The sequence below is a fragment of the Struthio camelus genome, chromosome W, assembly GCF_040807025.1.
Source record: "Struthio camelus isolate bStrCam1 chromosome W, bStrCam1.hap1, whole genome shotgun sequence".
Lineage (NCBI taxonomy): Eukaryota > Metazoa > Chordata > Aves > Struthioniformes > Struthionidae > Struthio > Struthio camelus.
This window is the reverse complement of record NC_090981.1, coordinates 64,834,766-64,855,552: the sequence shown is the minus strand read 5'-3', so window position 1 is coordinate 64,855,552 and position 20,787 is coordinate 64,834,766. Positions and strand designations below refer to the sequence as shown.

At 44.9% G+C, this 20,787-nt stretch overlaps 1 protein-coding gene across 1 annotated transcript in view; it reads right to left on the bottom strand.

Moving 5' to 3' along the window:
- The window catches only part of LOC104138534 (urea transporter 2), a 41,763-nt gene extending 21,589 nt beyond the window's left edge, over positions 1 to 20,174 (bottom strand). The window contains exons 1-8 of the mRNA XM_068926385.1: positions 20,091 to 20,174; positions 17,528 to 17,717; positions 16,038 to 16,166; positions 14,019 to 14,211; positions 12,742 to 12,889; positions 11,045 to 11,179; positions 10,247 to 10,296; positions 8,449 to 8,701 (exon numbers count right to left, since the gene is read on the bottom strand). Of these exons, the coding sequence (XP_068782486.1) occupies positions 8,449 to 8,701; positions 10,247 to 10,296; positions 11,045 to 11,179; positions 12,742 to 12,889; positions 14,019 to 14,211; positions 16,038 to 16,166; positions 17,528 to 17,717; positions 20,091 to 20,118 (1,126 nt within the window). The 5' untranslated portion in view covers positions 20,119 to 20,174. The remainder of the gene's footprint in view (positions 1 to 8,448; positions 8,702 to 10,246; positions 10,297 to 11,044; positions 11,180 to 12,741; positions 12,890 to 14,018; positions 14,212 to 16,037; positions 16,167 to 17,527; positions 17,718 to 20,090) is intronic.
- Positions 20,175 to 20,787: the final 613 nt, after the last annotated feature.

Below are 20,787 nucleotides of genomic sequence, written 5' to 3'. Positions count from 1 at the left end.
GAACCTGCTCCCTGTCCCAGCCACAGCTTGTGGGTCGCAGCTCCCTGGGGCTTGGAGGAGTTGCGCCCCAGTACATCTAGGCAATGGTTGTACTTGGGAATTACTTTGTCATTGGGACCAGTCTCTAGCCCTGAGGCCAACTGGCAAGGAAGAGTCAGTGTCCCTAGCATTAAACTCTCTCACCCTCGAAATCAGGGCAGCCGTATCCAGACTACTTGGTGCAGCCAATTTTTGGCCCACCCTAGCGCTGCAGCACTAACCAGGCATTGCTTGGGAGTGTGCTGGTTAGCCAAGGCCAACGTGTGCCAAGGACCGCACTAGGGACTGACAAGGCTAGGAGGTGATGTGCTGGTGCGTGGTATCAACCTATTTACTGGTGCTGGTGTAGCTGTGGTGACCACCACAGGAGACATCTCTGAGGTCTGAAGAAAAACCAGGGAATTGTGAAATATAAGTCAAAAAAAGCAGAGTGTAATTATCTGGCTGGATCCTCTTGTTTGCATTTGTTTTCTCTCTTTGCAGCCAGTACTATCCCTTCCCCCCCATCTAATTTTAGTTTAGCAGAGTTTCATTTCCCTCCCCCTTCCTCTGCCCTCATGGTGGGGACTCGAGTCTCACCCAGCACGTGCCTGCTTTCAAGGAAATAAACCGTTCTCACAAACCTGCACATTGTAGGAAACAAATGTGTTAGGCCTCAGCAAAGAGGAGGATGCTGCAATAATCCCCAAAAGAAACTGTTTCAGCAAATAAATCCCAGTGATTATTATCTTTCCAAGAAGGTCTTAATGGAAGTGCAAGGTGATGTACATAGCATGGATTGTGTCTCTAAATAACAAGACAAAGAAGACTGGTAGCTTCCAGAGATGAACTGGCAGACAGCAGAAACAATGGAAAATAATAATCAAGGCAACGGGTAGCAGTATTGTTACACTGGCTGTAGATGCTTGCAGGATTTTTGTGAGCAGTATTGCAGAGCAGCATTTTCGTGCACGCACACAAGCACATGCAAATCTACTTGCAGGAAAGAGTCACGTTTTGTAATAGACAAAAGAAAAACAAGTCATGTCTGCTGGATAACTCTTTTTTTTTTTTTTTCTGGGAATGGAAAATGCCCTGAACAGGATTTAATTCACACAAGTGAAATAAACTCACTCAGCTACAGTAAGAAACCATAGCGGGCTGATAGTCTGTCATCATCTTTGCCTTTCTGGTTTTCTCCACAGCCAGGAAATGGGCTGCTTGGCTTCTGCCTAAGTGGTTTTGCAAAGCAGAGATTTGTGGATGACAGAGCAACAGAGCTATCAGCAATTAGCTGGAAGGAGGGAAGTGCAGAGAAGCAAGGTCAGATGCAGACTGGGGAGCCCTGAACCGGGGGAAAAAAAAACCCTCCAGATTATTCTAGTCGCACAGCTTGAGGGTGTCTCTATGTCTCTCTCTCTGCCTCTTGCAATTTGATGCATAGCATAATTTGATTTGCAGCTGCCGCAGCGTGCAGAGCAGCCCACACACCTGTGCCTCTGCATTTTGGGTGGCTGAGATAGCTGGATGTGTTTGTAAGGGCTCCCGTTTGCATTTGGTGCTTCACCCCTGCTGTACTATGTGAAGCTGCACCAGGTCCCTTCCAAGCCTGACTATGCTGTGATTTCAGCAGCGCAGATTTAGGTGAAGGGCTGTCCCTGGAGAAGGACGTGAGGATGCAGCTCCACGGCAGTGTAAGTGGCTAAACGTACTGATGGACTCGAGGGTGCTCAGGAGCTGCTGAGCTGCAGTCAGAGATGCCCAGATGCAAACTCTCTGCTCATTCCCAGGGGGAACGTTGCAGTGGAAGAAACCTTTGCTTCCCGCAGAGCTATCCTTGGTCTTCTCGGCTGGCCACTGGGATGTGTGAATTCCAGTTATGACAACCGCTGCAGGATTTTGTAAAAGACCCCCTGAGAACTGCAAAATTAACTGCAACCAACTATTTGTTTTCCTGTTTCAGCTCTTTTTCCATGTTCCAAATTAAAATACACCCTTCTGTTTACAGGTGAGGGAGAGGACAATATCTAGCACACCAATCTCACCCTTGCAAAGGTGATATTTCCTCTTACCCCAGCAAATGCGATCTGTAAAAGGCTGAGTGAGCCTCAGATGTTAGGGATCACTGACCTTGAGAAAGCACAGAGCAACTTTCCAGCAAGTAGAAATTTTAGAGGCTTATCTTATTTGGACATACTATCAAATTTAGATTTTTTTTTCAGTGTGTTGAGCCCTGTACTGCTGGGGTACCCAGAAGAAGCACTCTGGGGCTGAGCCCCTCCGAAGCATAAAGACCATCCCAAGACTTTGGATTTGGCTTTCAGGTTGCTGGCTGGCTCCATGTGCAGGCTGTCGGGGACCATGGAGGACATCTGCCAAGTCCATACTCTTATTTGTGCAGAGACCCCAGTCTGCAGTTGCAGATATGGGGAGAAGACCTGTTGACATTGCAGAGGGGCTTTGTGAGATTGTCTGAGAAGACGAAAATAGTTATTTTAAGCTGACAAACCTTCAAGCTGTGAATGGTGCCCAGGTTCATGTAAGAGAGGAGCAGAAGAAAGGACACAGGAAGCTTTTTGTGCCCCCCATGCACTTGGGTAGAGAGATGACTGGCAGCTTGAGAGTGGAAGCAAACAAGCAAGAAACTCCTGCAGTCCGTGACAGCAGACTTGAACCCAATATTCTGTGTTTATCTGGCTTTTGCTTTTTATACAGCCCTCCAGGTGCTTCTGCCTATCACCGTATGAAAGTGTAGCAATGGATTTTTCTAGTCCTACAGCTTTGGGTAACCTTCCTGGGCTGAGAGGTGTCACCGTCTCCTATAACGGTCTTCCGCCATGCTGCTGTTTGTGAGCCCTGGACCCACTAGTAGAGGAAGGGATGGCTGGATGTCAGGCTTTAATCTGCTTTGAGGATAACCTCCAGCATCTGATGGCATCCCTCAACCTGCTTCCCTCATCCTGCCTGTCTCCCTTGAACTCCCACCAGAAGACTAGGTGTTTCTTCTTGTCCATCATGCTTGACCACCTTTCCTCTTTGTTGTCATTTATTTTTTTTCTCACTTGCATTTCTTCATTTTGACCAAGGTTCATCTCGGCAGCCGGCTCCAAAAGAGAGTGATGTGTCTGCTGTTTCGTGGAGGTGTACCTGAGAGATGAGCGTCTGTGATACTGGATGACAAAAGCAGCAAGTCCTTCTAGCTGAAGATGTCCAGACCTACGGGTACCTCAATCTAGAGCTGGTCTCTTGATGAGACAAAGTCCTACCTTTGTAGACTTCGTATTTTCCTAGCTGAACAAGGGTCTGTTAAATCCTTCCGCTTCTCTTCAGATAATTCCTCTGAGTGCATCTGCTGTTATATTTCACCATTAAGCAATTATCTGGGATTCTCTTCTCGGAAAACTAATTTGCTGTCTCCGTACTCCTATTCACAGCAGGTTGCTGTGTTATTCTCTGTTCTTGCCAGCTTGTAATGAATGGTTTTTCAGCAGCCTGGGATAGAAGCTGTGTTTAAGTGCTGCTGTTCTCTCCTGAGTGCCTCTTAGTCGCTTCTGAGTGCAATAGGCTGTGTGTTTGGGTGGCGTTCGGCTCACTAAATGTAGATATCTACATTTGGCTCCCTTTACTCATGGCACCCTAAAGCAAGTCTGGCAAACCTTGCCTTAAAAGTGCTTATTTCCCTCAGCTATTAGAGGAGCTTTGTAGAACTCAAAACCTCTGTGTCTGGGTTCGAAAACATGGCCACAGTGTGGGCCCCTGGCCAAATCAAACCTCAGTTACTCAGACCAGCACCAGCTGAGCACTTTTCAAGTTTTAAAGAGGCTATTTTTGACCTTTAAAGCCCTCACACCCCAGCAGGGAGCACTCCATTTCTCAGCTAATGCTGAGGTCATGCTGCTCCATACTCGGCAGATATTTCTCCATGGTAGGCTAGGCTTTGAGCGAAATAATTAGTTCTGGCCTTGGGCTGAGGTTCAGCCATATTCAGGCTACTGTTGTCAAGATTCACAAAGAGGGAAGTGATTTATAAAATCTGTTTTATTAGACATCGGCTGGGTGGATTTGAGCATGCACAGGTCCCTATGCTTGGGTGTCTAAAGAAATCTGTGGCCCCAAATCAAGCTCTGAGTGAGCTTTAGGCCTGTTCAAGGGCTACAACCTCCATTACTATAATTTTTTTCTGAGGGTTAGACAGCTGAAGCGCACCCCAGTTGGGCCTTTGGCAGATTTTAGGTGGTTTGTTTTACTCTTTCCACCATTCACTCCTGTCAGAATCCCTGCTGGTTGGTAATTTCCTTCCCTACAGGGACCTGAGATGGTGCCGAGGATGGCCCAAAGCCCCTCGGAGCCAGGGAAAAGATGCTGCCCAAACTTCAGAGGAATTTCCTACAGCATCCAGAAGCCTGCAAATATATCTTTAAACATACATTCTCTAGTAGCCTTTGGCTATAAATTCTTTTTTCCCTGTCAGCTCCTTGCAAACCTCCGGGACCTCTAACTTGTCAAACTCTTCCTACTTTCAATCTTAATGAACCTTCAGCTGAACAGGCTTCAGCTGAACTTCCTGATGAAAGCAAAAAGGAAGCAAACATTTCCAGCCTGAGCTCTTGCAAGTTATAAACTGCTTCATAGAGTTATAGTGCCACCCTATTTTAAGAGCTCATGTTTAACTTATATCTTGCTGCAAGTTAGAAAAGAAAATGAGCAGAAAGCAAAAAACAGGCATTCTCAACTGGGATACGGGCCTTGCAGGGTGCTGAGGAAGGGCTGGAGTGTTGGGGCTTTTGCAAATGACCTGTGATAGCAGATCAAATTGCAGATCTGATTGCCCCAGCCTTACTCAGAGGCCCAAATGCTTTGCAGCCCAGACTCCCTTTGGAAAGGGCCATCAGGAGAAGTACTCAGAAAGGAAAGGAGCTAGGAAGTATCTCATCTAGGGTGGATGGCACCATGGTACTAATCTGTTAGAACTAAAGTCAAATGAGAAGGCAAATCCTTTTCCTCCACATTTGCTCGTAAGTGCAGCTTTGCTAATTGACTATGAAGAGTGATTAACAGGTCATTTGGGAGTCATCAATACCCTGAGCTGGGAGGTTTCCTGGCTTTCCCTCAGTTATTCCTGTAAGAGGGTCTGCCGCTGATTTTATATACAGGAACACCTATGTCCATGTGAGAAGAGCTGGGAACGTTGTCTTGGAAAGGACAAAAGTAGGGAGGGGGTGTTAAGGATCAATTAGAAGAGTGAGAAAAAAAGTGACTTTTGGAACAATGAGGTAAGCATTTTTCTTAGAGCCGTGCAATATGTATGGTTTCTACCTTGGACTCCAGTTATTAGGGCATAGATGGTCATGTCCATTCCCACGGAGAGGTCTCTATGCTGCAGCTTCCTCCATGTTGCTTACAACATGCTTACAGTCTGCTCCCGTTTGCCATTGATGTTCAATTTGAAGGGCAAATTTTCAGGGGGTTGCTTTTATGTGTGCAACTAATAGGGCAGGTATCTGTTTGTACAAGAATTTTTATTTTATTTAGCTTCTTGGAGTGACAGCTGTAGCTATAGAAGATGTTTTTTGTTTTATTCTCTTGAACAATTTTACTTACCTTTTTTAATTGACACACTTATGTTAGCTCTCTGGAGCTACTGGAATTGACTAAAATTTATTAGTTTCATTAAAAAATTGAAAACTCTTTTTCTTAGTGAATATTTCCTACAGAACTCGATAGGCAGCAGACTGCTGGGGCTACCACTGGTAACTGTAGTTAGTGCTTCTGCCATCTACTGCTCATTTCTAGGAAACCCTTCATATTTGCTCTCTTCTCAAGAATTATAGGTACTAACTGTAGTTATTCAAATCTGTTGGTTAGCTAGAGACTTAATAGCTCTGTTTGTACCCTATTGTTTAGGGATGGCTTTAACTCTAGAAATTGCTTTGCTAATTGATTTCAGGATGGATTTGCTTGTGACTGAGGAATTATTTTTGTAGTGTCTTTTACATGACATAATTCTCAAGAGCCATATTGTGGTTGGGCTTTACTATTTTTTTAAAGCTAAATAATATGTGTGTTGTAATTAATCCCAGTTAAGTTTTTCTTCAATAATATCGATTCTAATAATTTAGCTGACCTTATTAGACTATTTTTGTATTTATTTTTTTTTAACGATGTTACTAATCAAATGTTTCTCTGATGCTGGATGCGTGTAGGAGCTAAACTAAATTGCGCAGGGCAGACGAATAGGTCTGGCCATTTTGGGTAAGCCTAATATTTCATTGGCAGTTATAGAGGGAAGGTGTTCAGACAGCTGTATATCACGTCATGTGTTGTTCTGCCTGCCTTTGTTTCTCTGCGGTAGAAATCACACTGGGGTGTCTTTATCCCTGCTCTTGCGGTCTGCAGTGACCATGGGGGACTGCTTTTTACCAGTGCAGATTTGCTTGCATCACGGCTTAAAGGGCAGCTTGGGCTTCCTCAATGTTTCCTATAGCCCTGTGCTTTCTTTCCTGCCTGCTGAGACCTTTTCTGATGGTGTCCTTGACCTCTATTGCTTTTTCTGGAGAAACAGGCAGCTTGCGTGCGCAGCCTACAAATGGTCCTTTTCGCACTGGCCAAGATTCTTGCTCCGTTTCCAGCTGCCCCCTGTGATGATAGCTTAAAGGCTTAATTGCCTTTGTCCAATGCTTTGATACTAGATTGTTTTTGCAAACAATCTGTTTTGCCTAAATTAGTGGTTCCTCTCTCTTGCTCCTGTTTTAAAGAAACACACTTGTGCCTTCAGCTTCCCGCTGCTTGTCAGAGCGCAGCAGGGGGGTCTCTGCAGGTGATTCTTGCTAAGGGACACAGTGCTGATGCCTGGACAAGGCGCTCCTGTGAGCCTTCTCTCCAGATTTCCACTGCTTCAGTTCACATAGGGCCACACAGCCCCCTGATTTGCCATATGACCCAGCTGAGGATCCTGGAGGGGTGAGACTGAGCTGTGCAAGAGGAGCAAGCTTCCTCATGTGGTGGTTTTTAACCACAGCAGGAGAAGGGAAGGACAGCATCTAATCTGAGCATTGTGTGGTTGCATAGTCTCTCTGGGTTTTTACCGTAAATCTTCAAGTCCTTTGGGTCCCTTGTTTGCTTGGCAGGGAAAGCTCTTTTCCATCAGTCACCTTCAGCAAAAGGACCTGTCAAAGGCCAGCATGGCCTTCAGCTTGTTGCTGAAGGAAACCAAGCGTCCTAATTAAGTGATTTCAGAACAAGGAAGCCTTTTCATTAAGCTTGTTTTGTAGTGGTTTTAGAAAAGGTCCTCAGGAAAAGTCCCTGTTAGGGAAATTGGCCCTTCCCTGTTATAAGGATTTGGAGGGAGCATAAAGTGGCAGTGTTCTCCTCCTACCTTGGGCCTGTTATAAACAGCCACCCACGGGAGGCAGAGCGGCAAGAAGGTCCTCGTGGTTTCCCACAGCTATCTCTGATGGTGCTTTTGGAGCTTATAGTGGGCTGGGCCAGGCACTGAGGACAGGTGAGAGGATCTCAGTCCAACATTCAAACCTCAAGAGGAGCCTTTAACTAGTTCATGACTTACGGCTTAACGTAAAGGAAGTGCTGCTGCAGGAAGGGGAGAGAAAGAACTGCAGTAGTTGCTACCGTCTGCAAACGTTTGTCTTGGTCTTCATGTAAAGTCTTCCTACTTCCTACTGGATGCATGCGGGGGGTTCAGACTTGCTCCTGTCCATTCAACAGGAGACAGATCTTCTGTTTGGAAGATGGGGAAAGCGATACAAGGAAAAAGCGTTTGCAATCATTACTACCTAGTCACTTTTCCAGTCTAATGAAAGCACATATATTCATATCTTCATTGTCTTAGAACTTAATGATGAGTCAGGAAACAGTACTAAAAATAGTATACACTCTGAAAGAACATTTACCTGTGTTCATTATAGCTGATAAAGTGGGATAACGGGGGTTAGACACTGATGGGACGCGAGAAAGGAAGAAATCAATCTTTTTATTGCTTTTTCAGATATACATGTTTTTAATTTAAAGTGCAGCACTTGAAGCAGTTCTTATGTTATTTATTATTATTAGATACAAAGTCCCTCCCAGCGTATTTATTTTGTTAAATTACCCATCTAAAATTAAATATAGCCTCTTGTCAGTGTTTATGTTCTTCTGCCTATTCTCATAATTATTATTGAAAAGAGTTGGCTTTCAAGTTAACAGCATGTGGATTGATAAGACAGCCATTACTGTGCTACCTGAGTGCTTTTTAGAAAGCTTAGCTCAAGGGCAAATCGTGTTTCCTCCGAAGTGTGCTACGCAGAATCCCCAGCCTGCAGCATGCTGCTGAAGGTGATATTTGTAACTGCAAAGTATTGCTGCCTTGCTAGTATCTGAAAAACTTCTGAAACTGCTGACTCCCAAGCACTGGAAATCAGTAAGAATGGCTGCTTTTAGGACCGCACAGTGGGGTGCCTCCAGTTCTGATTTTCGAACCGCCAGAGGGTTTTGGCTCCTTTCCTTTCTGCTCCTCTCTTCTGCTCTCCGATGCTCTTCTCGTCATCCTCAGGTAATAGATGCGGTTAGCCTCTGGGTAGGTGACTTTGCAGAGTGGGAGTCTGTAGATGGCTGGGTTGTCTGAAGCGAGCAGCAAAAAGAGAAGTGCGGAGAAGCAAAAAGGCCACGTGCAGAGTGGTAATCCCAGCTGGGAGAGGAAATGACAGACAGATGCATTTTGACATCTCTCTTTGCATGTTCCCTTTGCTCACTTCTGCCTGTTCCTATATTCTTGCAGCTGAGGAGCTGGGAGAGTCTGTGCTTCCCTGAGGACAGTTCTGACACAGGACATGCTTTCCTCAAATCCCCCATACCGGATCCCTGTTCAGATGCAGAGGAGGATACCCAGATGCAGGTAGCTACTTGGAGGTGGTTACCTGTGAGCTAAGGTCCTGCTACAGTCAAAGGAGAGCTAGTCAGTGCGATCTGGGAAGTTATTCTGCTAACCAAATGTCAATTCAGCAGCTCAAGCACTGGTATCCTGTGATACAGGAAATGTGTTGGGCAGTATAAGGCATCCTACACTGGACACTTGGCTCCTTCTGGAGGCGTAACTGTAGGCCAGGATGGTGCTCAACAGCAATATTTAAGCAATTGAATCAAGCTCCAGAGCTCTGCTGGCTCTGCTGAAAGCCAAGGCACCCAGCTCACATGCAGACTTTTAAGTGCTCTAATCCACAAACCAAATCCCACTTTTGCAGCCTGCAAAATACCATTTACTGCAAGTACCGGTCGCATAGATTCACTTTCTCACTGTCCTCAACACCCGTGCGTTACTGGCATTGAGTCCAACCCGCTGTCTTGCTGCGTGACCCCACCTTTAAACTTCACTAAGGATCTGGCAAAACCAAGATCCTAAGGGAAAAAAGCAGCAGGTTTAATTAGGTTCAGGTGGGCAAATGAAGTTGATTACAAAACTATAACTTTTGGGTCTCTCATTTTCCAGGTCTTTCATCTTCAGAAAAAACCCACAAAACAAAAACCCCAAAGGTATTCTGCCTCTGATGCATCCTAGAAGCAGGTGTGGCTTAACAAAGCCGCCCTCTCCAGGAACCTACACTGTATTGACAGGATGCCAGATGAATACGTTTAATGTGTGAAGCTGCTTGTTTTAAGTATGCTTTATCTTTTAAGTTGCCAAATCAATTTCCTTAAAATATGGTTTTGCTTTGGTCTCTCAGAGAGACCTTAAAAAGAAACAAAGCTTGACAGTACTAGCTTCAGCTTTCTCTGAGACCGGTATGTTTGGACAGCTCAAAAGACAGGAAAAAATGTATTTTCCTCCTCATTAAACTAGTTCTCTTATGCAGACCAAACTTGAATAATAATGGAGGTAGGGGAGAAAAAGACCTCAGAAGAAATAAGTAAAACTTTAGACCACTGGAATTTGCTCACCAGCATTGCATGCAACTGAATGTTATATCTCAAACTGAGTTGTTGCTGGAATTCACGAATACATGCACACTCCTACTGTGAATCAGATGCTTTGAAGATCTTTGAAATCTTATTATCAATTGTAGCATCTGTAAGTGCACAATTCAGCTGACACAGGCGCTGTACAAAATCCGCCACTGGCTGCAGAATTCACACTTCAGTACTGCCAAATCTGTCAAGGAAATGCTGCAAAACTCTCCCTGTCCTGATATCACAAGAGAGCCAGAATGTATTTAAAAAAACAAAACCCCCAACTTACCACAGATAGTATATTAGTAAGAGCTGCTCCAGAGTAGGCACAAAATAATGCTGGAAAAAAAGACAAAAGCTAGCTCAAGGTGGAGAAAATCTTGCTCATCCCTCCAAAGAAATTATCAGAAATAGTAATTCTTTCCAAATGCCCTGTAAGGTATCTCCCCAGCTACCTGTGGCGAGATTAACATTGACATCTTCACTAACTGTTGAATTTTGAAGTGCTGCATCTGCCTGTTTGAACTAAATTTGGCCCAAATTTGCTTTGTTTAGATGGATGGTGAATGAAAAGCACTCTATTTTGTCAAGAACAGGTGACAAGTGGTATTTCTTTTATGCATTAATACAATTTGACCTGTGTGCAGTGGGGGAATCATGGCCACTCTCCACCACTCTGTGCCAGGGCATTTGGCTAGGTGGATCTTAAACTGCACTGAACCATGTGCGACAGCTCTGATGTTCTTATGAGACACTTCCTCTAAGGATATGCGGAGTTATGAAATGGCTGCTTCTGTGAATCTAGGTTGCTAATCCGTTAGAAGGCCTGCTTGTGGCATAGCCGCCTTCTCACAGAAACTGTACTTCTGCCCTTTCTCGATGCTTCCGTGTTAAGAGTGCCTAAAAGCCCTTCTTGCGTTTGCAACTTGGACGTCCAAAGCTCATATCTGATGCCATCATAGAAATAACTCTTGTGCAATAGCTAGTTTTGCAGCAGAGGTGTAACCGTCACTCTAATCCTACACAGTTCATAGATTGCCTGGCTACATGGATCTTTTTGGCTTCCCTTTTCATACAAGATACCTACCACAGGCAAGGGCCAGCAGATGAGTCTGCCAGGTCAGGGCGTAGAACATGCCTCCAATCGCAATGCAAGCAAGCGCACAGTTATAATTGTGTAAGCCGAGGTAGATGCTGTCAAACGGTGTTGCAATGCTCAACGCTGCAAGGCAAAAAGCAGTGCTGTGAGGTCAGGTATGAGATACATCTGCAGGAGCTGTCATTTGCTGGGAGGCCGTTGTGTCTTCCCTCTGACGCCTATGCAAATTTTACTGTGCTCACACTCACATAACTGCCGCGTGCAGAGACGGGATGGAGTCAGATGGGGCTCGTTATTTTGGAGCTGTGATGATGTTTCTGGAGCTGGAGTTTGGCCCAGTCTCAAAGACTCTTTCAGGCAAAACTTTTTGGACGCCTTAAGCATGTCGTAGTTAGTCCCCCAGATGCCCAGATGGAAGATCCAGCCAGAGTATAGCATGACCTTCTCACCTGGGTGTCCTTCACTGAAACTGGGGCTCACATTGATCATTTAAGCTTCATACATACCCTGCTCTTGAAGATCAGAGGAACAGCTGAGTGCCTTATGTGGGAGTAAGCAGGATTTTTCCATCTCTTCCTAGTAACCTCTGCTCATATAGTGGATATGGTCACTCTGTCACTGATGTGGAAATTCTCCAGTGGGACAGCAGCTCAGAGTCTGCTCCAAACCTGACCGCTTAAGTGCTTCTGCAAGATTTTTCACAGGCTTGAGTGCCAGTAAAAAGGACAGCACAATACGCAGTGAACGGGCCACTGAAAGGTGCTCCCAGCTTTTCTCAGCTGAGTGTAGCTGTTTGTGTCACTGTTAAGATTAATACATTTCCCACTGCAATGTCCTCCTTTGTTTTCTGTTCCACATCACCATGCCTGTCCCCAAGTACTTTCTCTTGATCCTTCTTTTCAGGATTAAATGTCAGACCTGTATAAAACTTGCCAAATGCTCCTAGCCATACAATATGTGTATAGTTGTGTTTCAAAATCCAGACACGAGGCAGTTCGCATCTTGTACAAAGCATTTCAGAATACAAATCAAAACTCATTAGTGGATGACTGTGCCTTCTTTTTTTTTTTTAAAGTAAGTTTCTCAGACCACACTTATTCAATCACATTTTTTTATTACAATTGATCAAATGGATAGCAGTAATCTTGCCTAACTTCAAGGGTCAGATTCACCTCTCAACTCGAGGTTGTTTCTCTGATTAGTGGAAAGACAGGCCTTTGTGGACGGGATTCATGTAACCTTTTTTTAGATGTCTGCAGCAGGATAGGACAAACTGTATCCTAGAAGAAGCTGATCTGACTGATCAGCTCTGAGGCAGACATCTGCATGCCTGTGGTGTCAAGAGATCAGTGGAGTTATTTCTCTAAGTTTCTTTGTCTCCATGGGATTCATCAACTGCAATGGTAGGAGGGTAAGCAGGGTGGAAGAAACCACCTGCATGATTTAAGCGTACTAACAAATTCTGAGCTTCAAAATATAAATCTACTTTGGTTCTTGCCTTCACCATGTTGGCTAACCTTCACTAAGACTTCCAATTCACAGCCAGTTTCAAAGATGGAGTGTAGACCCAAGTATGAAAGTACGAAAGTTATGGAAGTGTGGAGTCTGGACAGAGTTATATAATGGCTTGGCTGAAGATACCCTAGATACAAAAAATACTAGATACAGTAAATACTATTTCTTACCTGCCAGCATCCCTACTGTTGATCCAATTGCAGCATGTAAGCAAATCAATGGGGACGAGATAAGTAAAGCAAGGAGAACGATGCCTCCAGTCCAAGGGTTTTCACAACCGTATACTTGACCGACACCAACTGGTATGGATTGCAAGAGCTGCAGCAACCAGTAGAAAAGAGCACGTTAGGGTATCCCTGTACTCAAGAGGACACAGCAGTTATTTTGTCAAAGCTATCGGTTAGGAAGGAAGTAAACCTGGTTCTGTTGGACTGTCAGGTGAATGTAGGCACACATATTCTTCAGACCACAGTTAGTGCACTATTTGGTCTGAACTTCACCAGTCCAAGACAGACTTTTCTTTCTTCTGGAATGTAGTAATATGGTTCCTTTTTTGAGGAAGTGAAAGCAGAGAAGGGACCAGCTCAGGAGAATGTCTCTGCAAAAATGAAAGCCTGGGAAAACTATTCATGATGTCCTTCATAGAGACTGTAGTGGCCTCTCCTAGCTCTTGGTACTGAGTATGTCAGTGTGTGTTATGGTATGAAGAAAAGACCAGATTTTTTCCTGTCCCCACTCTCTCTGGGGTTGAATAGGTTTGCTCTGGAAGGGACTTTAGTCCAATATTCCTAGAACTTAGCACATAGTACAGTGGTTCCTCAAAGTTTTAAATAAATTCAGCTGATCAGAGTGACTTGAAAAGACATGGGGGGGGGAGAAAAAAAACCTTACTGTGTTGCAATTGAACAAGATAGCTCTATCAGATAGTAGGTACAGCTGAGTATGTGATGTGATCATCTAACAATGACATAGGAGATAAGTGTAACCCCAGTATACCTCCTAACATACCTGAATAACTTCTGGGCTAACACATGGTCCTTCTGAATATGAAGCTGGAGAGTAGCCTTACTTGTGATTCTAGTGTTTGTGCAGACAAGAAAGAAAGGATAGGAAGGAAAAACAACTACATAAGAAGTATATAAGCAGGAGGTGCTGCAAACCCTTTTGGCTAAAGGCTAGAAAATAAGGAGGCCATGGTGGTACAAATTAGCTCAAATCAGCGTGCCCCACCATAGCCCTTTCTGGGGCATCGGCCAAGGCTGTCCCTGGGGCTATTATGGCAGTGTCATTTGTTAACGACTGACCTGATTTGTTTCTGTGAATTGTTACTGGTTGTGCCTATCTTCTGCCCACTCTGCCCCATGCAGAGTTGATATCCAGAGCTGAAGGCCTTCATGCTCACCTTTTTAATGAAATAAGATAAATTTGGTGTTGTAGGGAAGCTTACCTGGGGCGCACTAATTGCAGACCAGGTAATGTTGGGTGCTGATGTTACAGGCTGGATGAGGGTTGTAGGGAAGAAGGGGTTGTAGTGTCCTGTGGCTGCCAGATACAAAGTTACTGCAATATTGAAAGGCAAAGTGAAAACAGGAAGGTCCCCTTTACTGAAAACTGATGCCAAAGCACTGGACAGGACTGGACTGAAAAGAAAAATGAAAAATAAACAAATATAGCTTTTTTGTAGTGGTTACAGTGGTGAAACATCCTACCACGTTGGTCATAACCTCATGACGTAATTGTACACTGCCCAATACTTCTGACTTTATATGGAATTTTCTGTGAACTGAGCTTCCTTCTTAAGAAACAGGACAGAGTCTATTCAGTAGGTAAAGTATTTCGGGTGACCCTCAAATGATTTAGAGACCAAACAAATGCTAAGAAGCATTTGAAATGCTGTATATGACTTTACCCAAAGGTCTTGGCTGTAGAAGCTGGGATATAAGTTCTACAACATCCGCTTTACTCAGGAGATTTTCAGACTGCCCTATTTCCAGTTGAAGCGGGCGTCCTGCATGAATGGCCTTTCTGAGAGCAAATTGACAAGGTATTATCTGGTTCTTACAGGGCTCAGAAAGCATGTGGGATGGAGTGAATAGCCACGTCCTGTCCTTGATGGAAATGGGCCATGTTCTGTTGGTTTCAGCCTAGCTTTCCTGATATGTGTGAGCTGAGCCACTCTTATGGTCCACCTCCAAGTAGGAGTGGACATTGCACGCTTAAAATTGAATTTAGACTTGAATACATTTTTCAAGAAGCTAGATTTGAGTCCTAGAAGGTTGTAAGCTGGTTCTAATTTAAAAAACTAAACTATTTGGCGTTTCAAAAGCAACATCTTGTGTCCTGTTGTGTGGATACCATCAGTGAGAAAATGCTTTGTTCTCCCTGTATAATCTCAGATGAAGCCTATTCTTTTATGACAAGTCCAGCTTCCAGAGCAGTTTACAAATTTCCTTGCTTGTAGTTGTAGAAAAAAGTCAGCCCTTCTGTGACAGTGGTGTCCTATTTTTCTCTGTTGAAATACATAATTTCTGCCAGTTGTACATCTTGTCAGGGAAGAAAAAAGAAACTATTTCAAAAATGCTGGCTTTTAAACTTGAAATTTAAAATATCAGTTGGAAAAAAATCACTGAAATGTCTAATTTTAAAATCTCTCAGCTCTCCCCCCTGAGTCTTACGGTCTTTAAAAAAAAATTTGAATAAAAAAGCCTCAAGGAATTTTGGCAGACAAGACAGACTAAACATTCTTGCAACATGTTCTGGGTTTTGAGAGGCTTTTACAAAATGACCTTCATTCAGAGTGACTAAAGAAAAAAAATATGAAGAAATCTTATTTTAGAAGCAGTGAAATGCAATAATGATTTGTATCTTCTCACTAACAATGATTAAAATGTAAACCTGGAATTAATTTCTATTAAGGCTGTTAAATGGATTCTGTAGTGCTGTTAAGGTCTGTCTTTAAAAATGGTAAACTTGATTTTAATCAAGGTTGTTGTCTGGCACTCAAGAGTTAGTTGGAGGAATTCATTCAGCTCATGACTGGTTGCATATCTCAGACAGGGAAGATTCAGTTCAGCCGGAGGGAAAGCGCCAGGTCATTTCAGCACCTGCATACATAAGAACCATTTGTGTCGGGCACAATTTCAGCCACCCTGAACGTGGCCTGCTGACGAGGGGCATCTGCAGAGTGAAGCAGGGCAGCTTTTCCCATGTGCTATAATTGGTGTTGTGGATTCGCTCAGCCTCATGCTGAAACCCTTCAAGCTCTGTGCATTGATGAATGCCCTTTCCAGTACCACAGTGGAGTGGTGGAAGCTGTGTCACAGCCCACAGAAGGGGACTACTTGGAGGGGGCTGGTGTAGGGGACTCACAGAGAGGACCTGCATATATTGGGGTTCCTCATTCTCCAGGAAATCATCTCTAGAGGAGGAGTGACTGGTATTTGGGGCAGAGAGAAATGATGCTTACCAGGCCATGGATATAACCCCCACAGGAGGTAGAAGCCACCAGTAGTAATCCCCTTTGTCAGAGTAGACAGCCATGAGCAGTCCCACCAAGATCCCGTTATAGCCATACAGCCCTGCTGCAATGGCTGACCTGCAATCGAAAGAAATGCGTACAAGGAAGCAAGCACTGCTGAAGGTGATCTGTCCCAGGGACTCACTCAAATGCAGTTTCTAAGTGTCCTGCTCCTGGTAAAGCGACCATAGGGAAAGGATGAAAGAGTAGCGAGGTAGCTGCTGTATGCTCAATTTGCATTGGTGTGTGAAAGGCATGATTTGAAGCCAGCTAAATGGCGATGGGGTACCTGGAGTGAACAGAATACCTGCGAGGTTGAAATGATGGGGTATTTTAATGGTAACCAGAGAGGTATAATGATCTGCTCTCACAGCTACAATCAGCTATTATGACAGGCCAGTTCCTCAGGGACCCTTGCACTGGGACCATAGCGCTGTCGTCACCTTACTGCCATCCACAAGCTGGTCTGCTGGCCTTTAGCTGTGAACTTGGCACTTGGGGACTTCTGTGCCCGACACTGTGAAGGTGCCACTGTCTGCCTCTCCCAGAGGCAGAATGACCCATGGAGTCTTAAAACAGGAGACAAGCAGGAAAAGAGCAAACAAAAAAAATCTCTCAAGTCTGCACCTGCAAAACCCCCTTCCCTAGGCACAAAAACCATTTCAGGAGTCAACGACTGAGAAAGAACAGGAACCCAGAAGTCACAGTTGGCTTCCCTGGGGCAACATGGAGCGGAGTGTGTATGCCTTTATGTGCGTGGGGCTGCGGGGGTCTTCTGAGGAGCTGGAGGTGTTGTGAAGGATAGGAGAGATGCTATGGGACATGTGGAGACATTTAGAAGCCTGTAAGGGACACTGTATGCTGCAGAAAGTACTGTGTGGTGGGTAAGAGGGCTTCTGTGAGGGCCTATAGGAGAGGACTTGTTGAGGCAGAGTGAGATGTGTGACCCAGTGCTGGAGGCATGTTGAGTTCGCTGGCTTCCCTCACTTATCTGAGCTGGGTGTTCCCTAACCTAGGCCCTGACAGTGTTTGGTCGTTGGGTGCCTAGCTCATGTCTAAAACCGCCACCATTTCCCCCAAAGCAGAGTCTCCTACCTAACTCTCCATGTGGGTGGGGGGACAAGGTCTCCTCTGGAATGAGGACGCCCCAGCTTCAGCTGCGGAGGGATTCAGAAACAGAGCTGACCTGCACATGATGGAGACCCGGGGGAAGGGAAGGGAGCCACGTGGCACTGTTGTGTGCTCAACCGAGCCACCCTGGCCTCATAACAGCAGCATATACTGTTTCATCTCTATGGCATAGGGTGCAAGCCCCACCTGTCCACTGACCTCCTTGGAGAGCAAAGCTACACAAACACATGGACTATAACCCATCAACGTGATCTTGATAATGTGATGATCAATTTTTATTAAGTGCCCAGACACAAGGTACCACCTACCTGTCCTGACTGAGGATCAGGGCTGTTAATGTCGAAACGGCTGTCCCAGTACAGCCTGTGAGCATCCACCAGGGATTCTGGATGAAAAGCCCCACCAAAATGATTATCCCGCTGAGAGGGTTATTGACAAACATCACCTGAGAGGTCCCTCGCAAGACCCAGTCCACGAGCTGAACCATTAGGGGTTTATCTGAAGGAAATCAAATAAAAGCCCTAAAGATAAAACATCACTGCAGCACTCACAGCACACTTGGCTTTACAGTCACTTGCTGGCCACAGAATAGAGGCAAAGTATCAACAGTACTGTAAAACTGGTCTCTGATTTATTACTGTCTGAACATATTTTGCATCTGGCACTTGAAAGGCTAACAGGGATGGACTGGGCACTGCTATGAAGTTTGTGGAGGGATTAATAAAAATCGGTTTATTTATGATGGTCAAAAATAGTCTTTCTTGCATGGTAGATTGCATAAGATTCTGCTATAAATTTAATGAGGAAGCAGACCCACTTCTGTGTATAATTCAGCTGCAGAGAGACACTTAGGCAAAGACTGAAACTAGTCTGTATGTCTATAGGGAAATATGAAAAGAAAACACTTCTACTGTTAGGGAAAAAGCCAGACTCAGAACATTGAGGCACATCATATATAGGTGATGGGTTCAGGCTTGTAAAGGTGTTTACTTCCCTAAAAATGGACTTTAGGAACTAAAGAACCTGAATTAAGAGAATAGTTACAGTTCTGACCGTACTCAGTGGAAAGACACAGTTTGGCCTGTACAAGATGGGAATTGCTCTCCAGAGAAGACTATTGAATCTGGATAGAGCAGAGGCAAACAGGTGCTGAGCTCGGCTACTCAGGTGAGTGCATAAGGGCAGTGGGATGTATATGGGGCTGGCGGCTGCCTGTTGGAGGTTATCTAGCTGCAGTGCTCCTCATGATTTCAATGTGCAGAGAAGGGTCTCAGTAGCACGGCAGTAACTCCTTACTGCTGATTCTTCTATTGCAAATTGACTTGAGGTCTCTTAGCACCACGCTTCTGGGAAGAGCGTAACCGTTTCTGTACTGCTGTGCATTATTATGCACGCTGTAAGGAGATTTGAATGTGAGAGAAGCTCTATTTGTGAGTAATATAGCACCTGTTCATGAAACGTTTATGTGCATCTTTCATTCATGCTCTTAAATATTAAAATTAATTGAATTACTCAGCTACATTAATAATATATGATTGACTAAATTATTAATTGGGCATGGCACAAAGTGTCAGGCTACTTTTTAATCAGAGCTGCCTTATTCCTAATAACAACCCTCCCTTCTCTTCTACTTTCATTCTGTGTTGTATTTGCACTGGAGTCTCCAGTCTTGTTTTCTGAGGACAGTAGCCTGGATAAAGGAGCTTTGAAGGGCTGGATACTGTTCTGGTAGCTGACTTCTTCAGCATCCCCTTGGGCTGGTGCTAGCTAAGGCACTTCCGGGACCTAGGTGGTCGGGGAACTGGACAGGTACAGTGAGGGAGGAACGTGTTCCTCAGAAGAGGAAAAAGGACTGGGCTCATTTGAAATAATTTTTACTGATGAATGGTGTTGAGTTGTGAAATATATCAGCAATGCTGCTGGTTTCAGATACAAGTATTAACGGTAAGTATTCAAATATAACTGGTAGGGAGGGGCAGGAGACTTTTCAGGACACTGAGTAACAAAAGCTGTCTACCAACTATGGACAACTGGAGCACCAACCGGAGTTGGAGTAGCAGCTCCTACCTACTGGAAAAGAGAAAGCAGGAGGAGAAATCCTCCTGTGGTTGGGGATCACACTGTGGGCCAGCCAAGCTCCCTGCCTGGGGGCATGTTGGCTGCCACATCCCCAGGAATAGCCACTGCGCAGGCAGATGGTATGCAGCTGTCTCTTATTTCTCTTATTTCTCTTCTGTTGCTGGAGTTGTACTGTTAATGCACCCAGTCTTGACACAGCACCCACGGTCTTACACGGCATCTCAAAAGCTCCATATCCTTAATAATTCTGGGTAACAGGGACCATCTGGTCATGTATTGTTCCTGTCTGGACAATAAAACTTGGAGATCAGTACTTGCTTTGTATTTTATAGCCACATAACACCCACAATGCTTATTGTTCCCCCAAGGCTGGTAATACGAGAGCATTTCCCTGCACAATCGGGAGTCAAGTCCCCACTGTCAGCCCACACATGGATGAGAGGACATTCATTGATCCAAACCATTTACAAATGAAACCAACTCCCCAGTCCTGATATGTAATTGAGGGCACTGCTTTAAGAAACATGATGATAGTGACACATGACTGATTAAGCGTAAAAAATTTCTTTCCCCTCTGCTAAATTATGTGTGCAGTCACGGAAAGGGCAAGAGTATGCAGTAGGATTCCCTTTCTGAAAACAAAATGATTTGGGCTGCGAAGGCAGAAGTCCCCAGTGAGGGGGACTGACCATGCCCCTCTGCTCCCTGTGTCGGAAAGTGCTGACAGTGGTGTAGATGACCCCCCCTGGCTGTTCCTACCTGGAGAGTCCCAAACACATACCCCACACTTACCTTTCATCCAGTCTCCACATTCTTTCATTTCTCCTGTGAGGTAACCAAAAAGTTGGTAGATTTGCTTTCCGCTTTTCCACAGCAGGTCCCGGGCTCTTGGCTCCTTCTCTGCATGCGGCTTTCTCTCACTGGGACATTCAGCAACAACAATTTCTCCAAGCTCCATCTCTTCAGGCAGTGAGAAGAGGGAACTGTAAATCACAAAGCCTGTATTAGAAAACCTGTTCGGTTGTGCCCTGACAAGTTTCTGCTGTAGTTTAGAGCCCCACGATGATGTTCTTAGTCAAGGAGGGGATTATTCACTGGAGAAGGGACATCCATGCGGCCATGACCTTGCCTGAAGCACTACCAGGAGCTGTGTGCGCTATGGTCTGTGGCAGCAGTGTGCCTGCTGCCTTGATGTCCACCCTTGGAGACTAGGATCTGGATATGACCCACTGATGTTAAGGAGCCACGGCACAGAGCTGCAGTTGGGAAGAGGGACATGGTTTGTAGGTGTCCCACAGCACCGCACCCTGATGCAGCTTGTGATGGGCTACTGATAGGCTGCGAGATATATATCTGCTGCACAACTGACTGATATCTGCATGCTAACCAGTGCTGCTTGGTCATGTAAGGCTACTCTTGATGATACTGAGGAGGGAGCTTGTTGCTGTTCAGCTAGGAGAGAGCCTGAGGGATGTGATGCAAGGTGCCA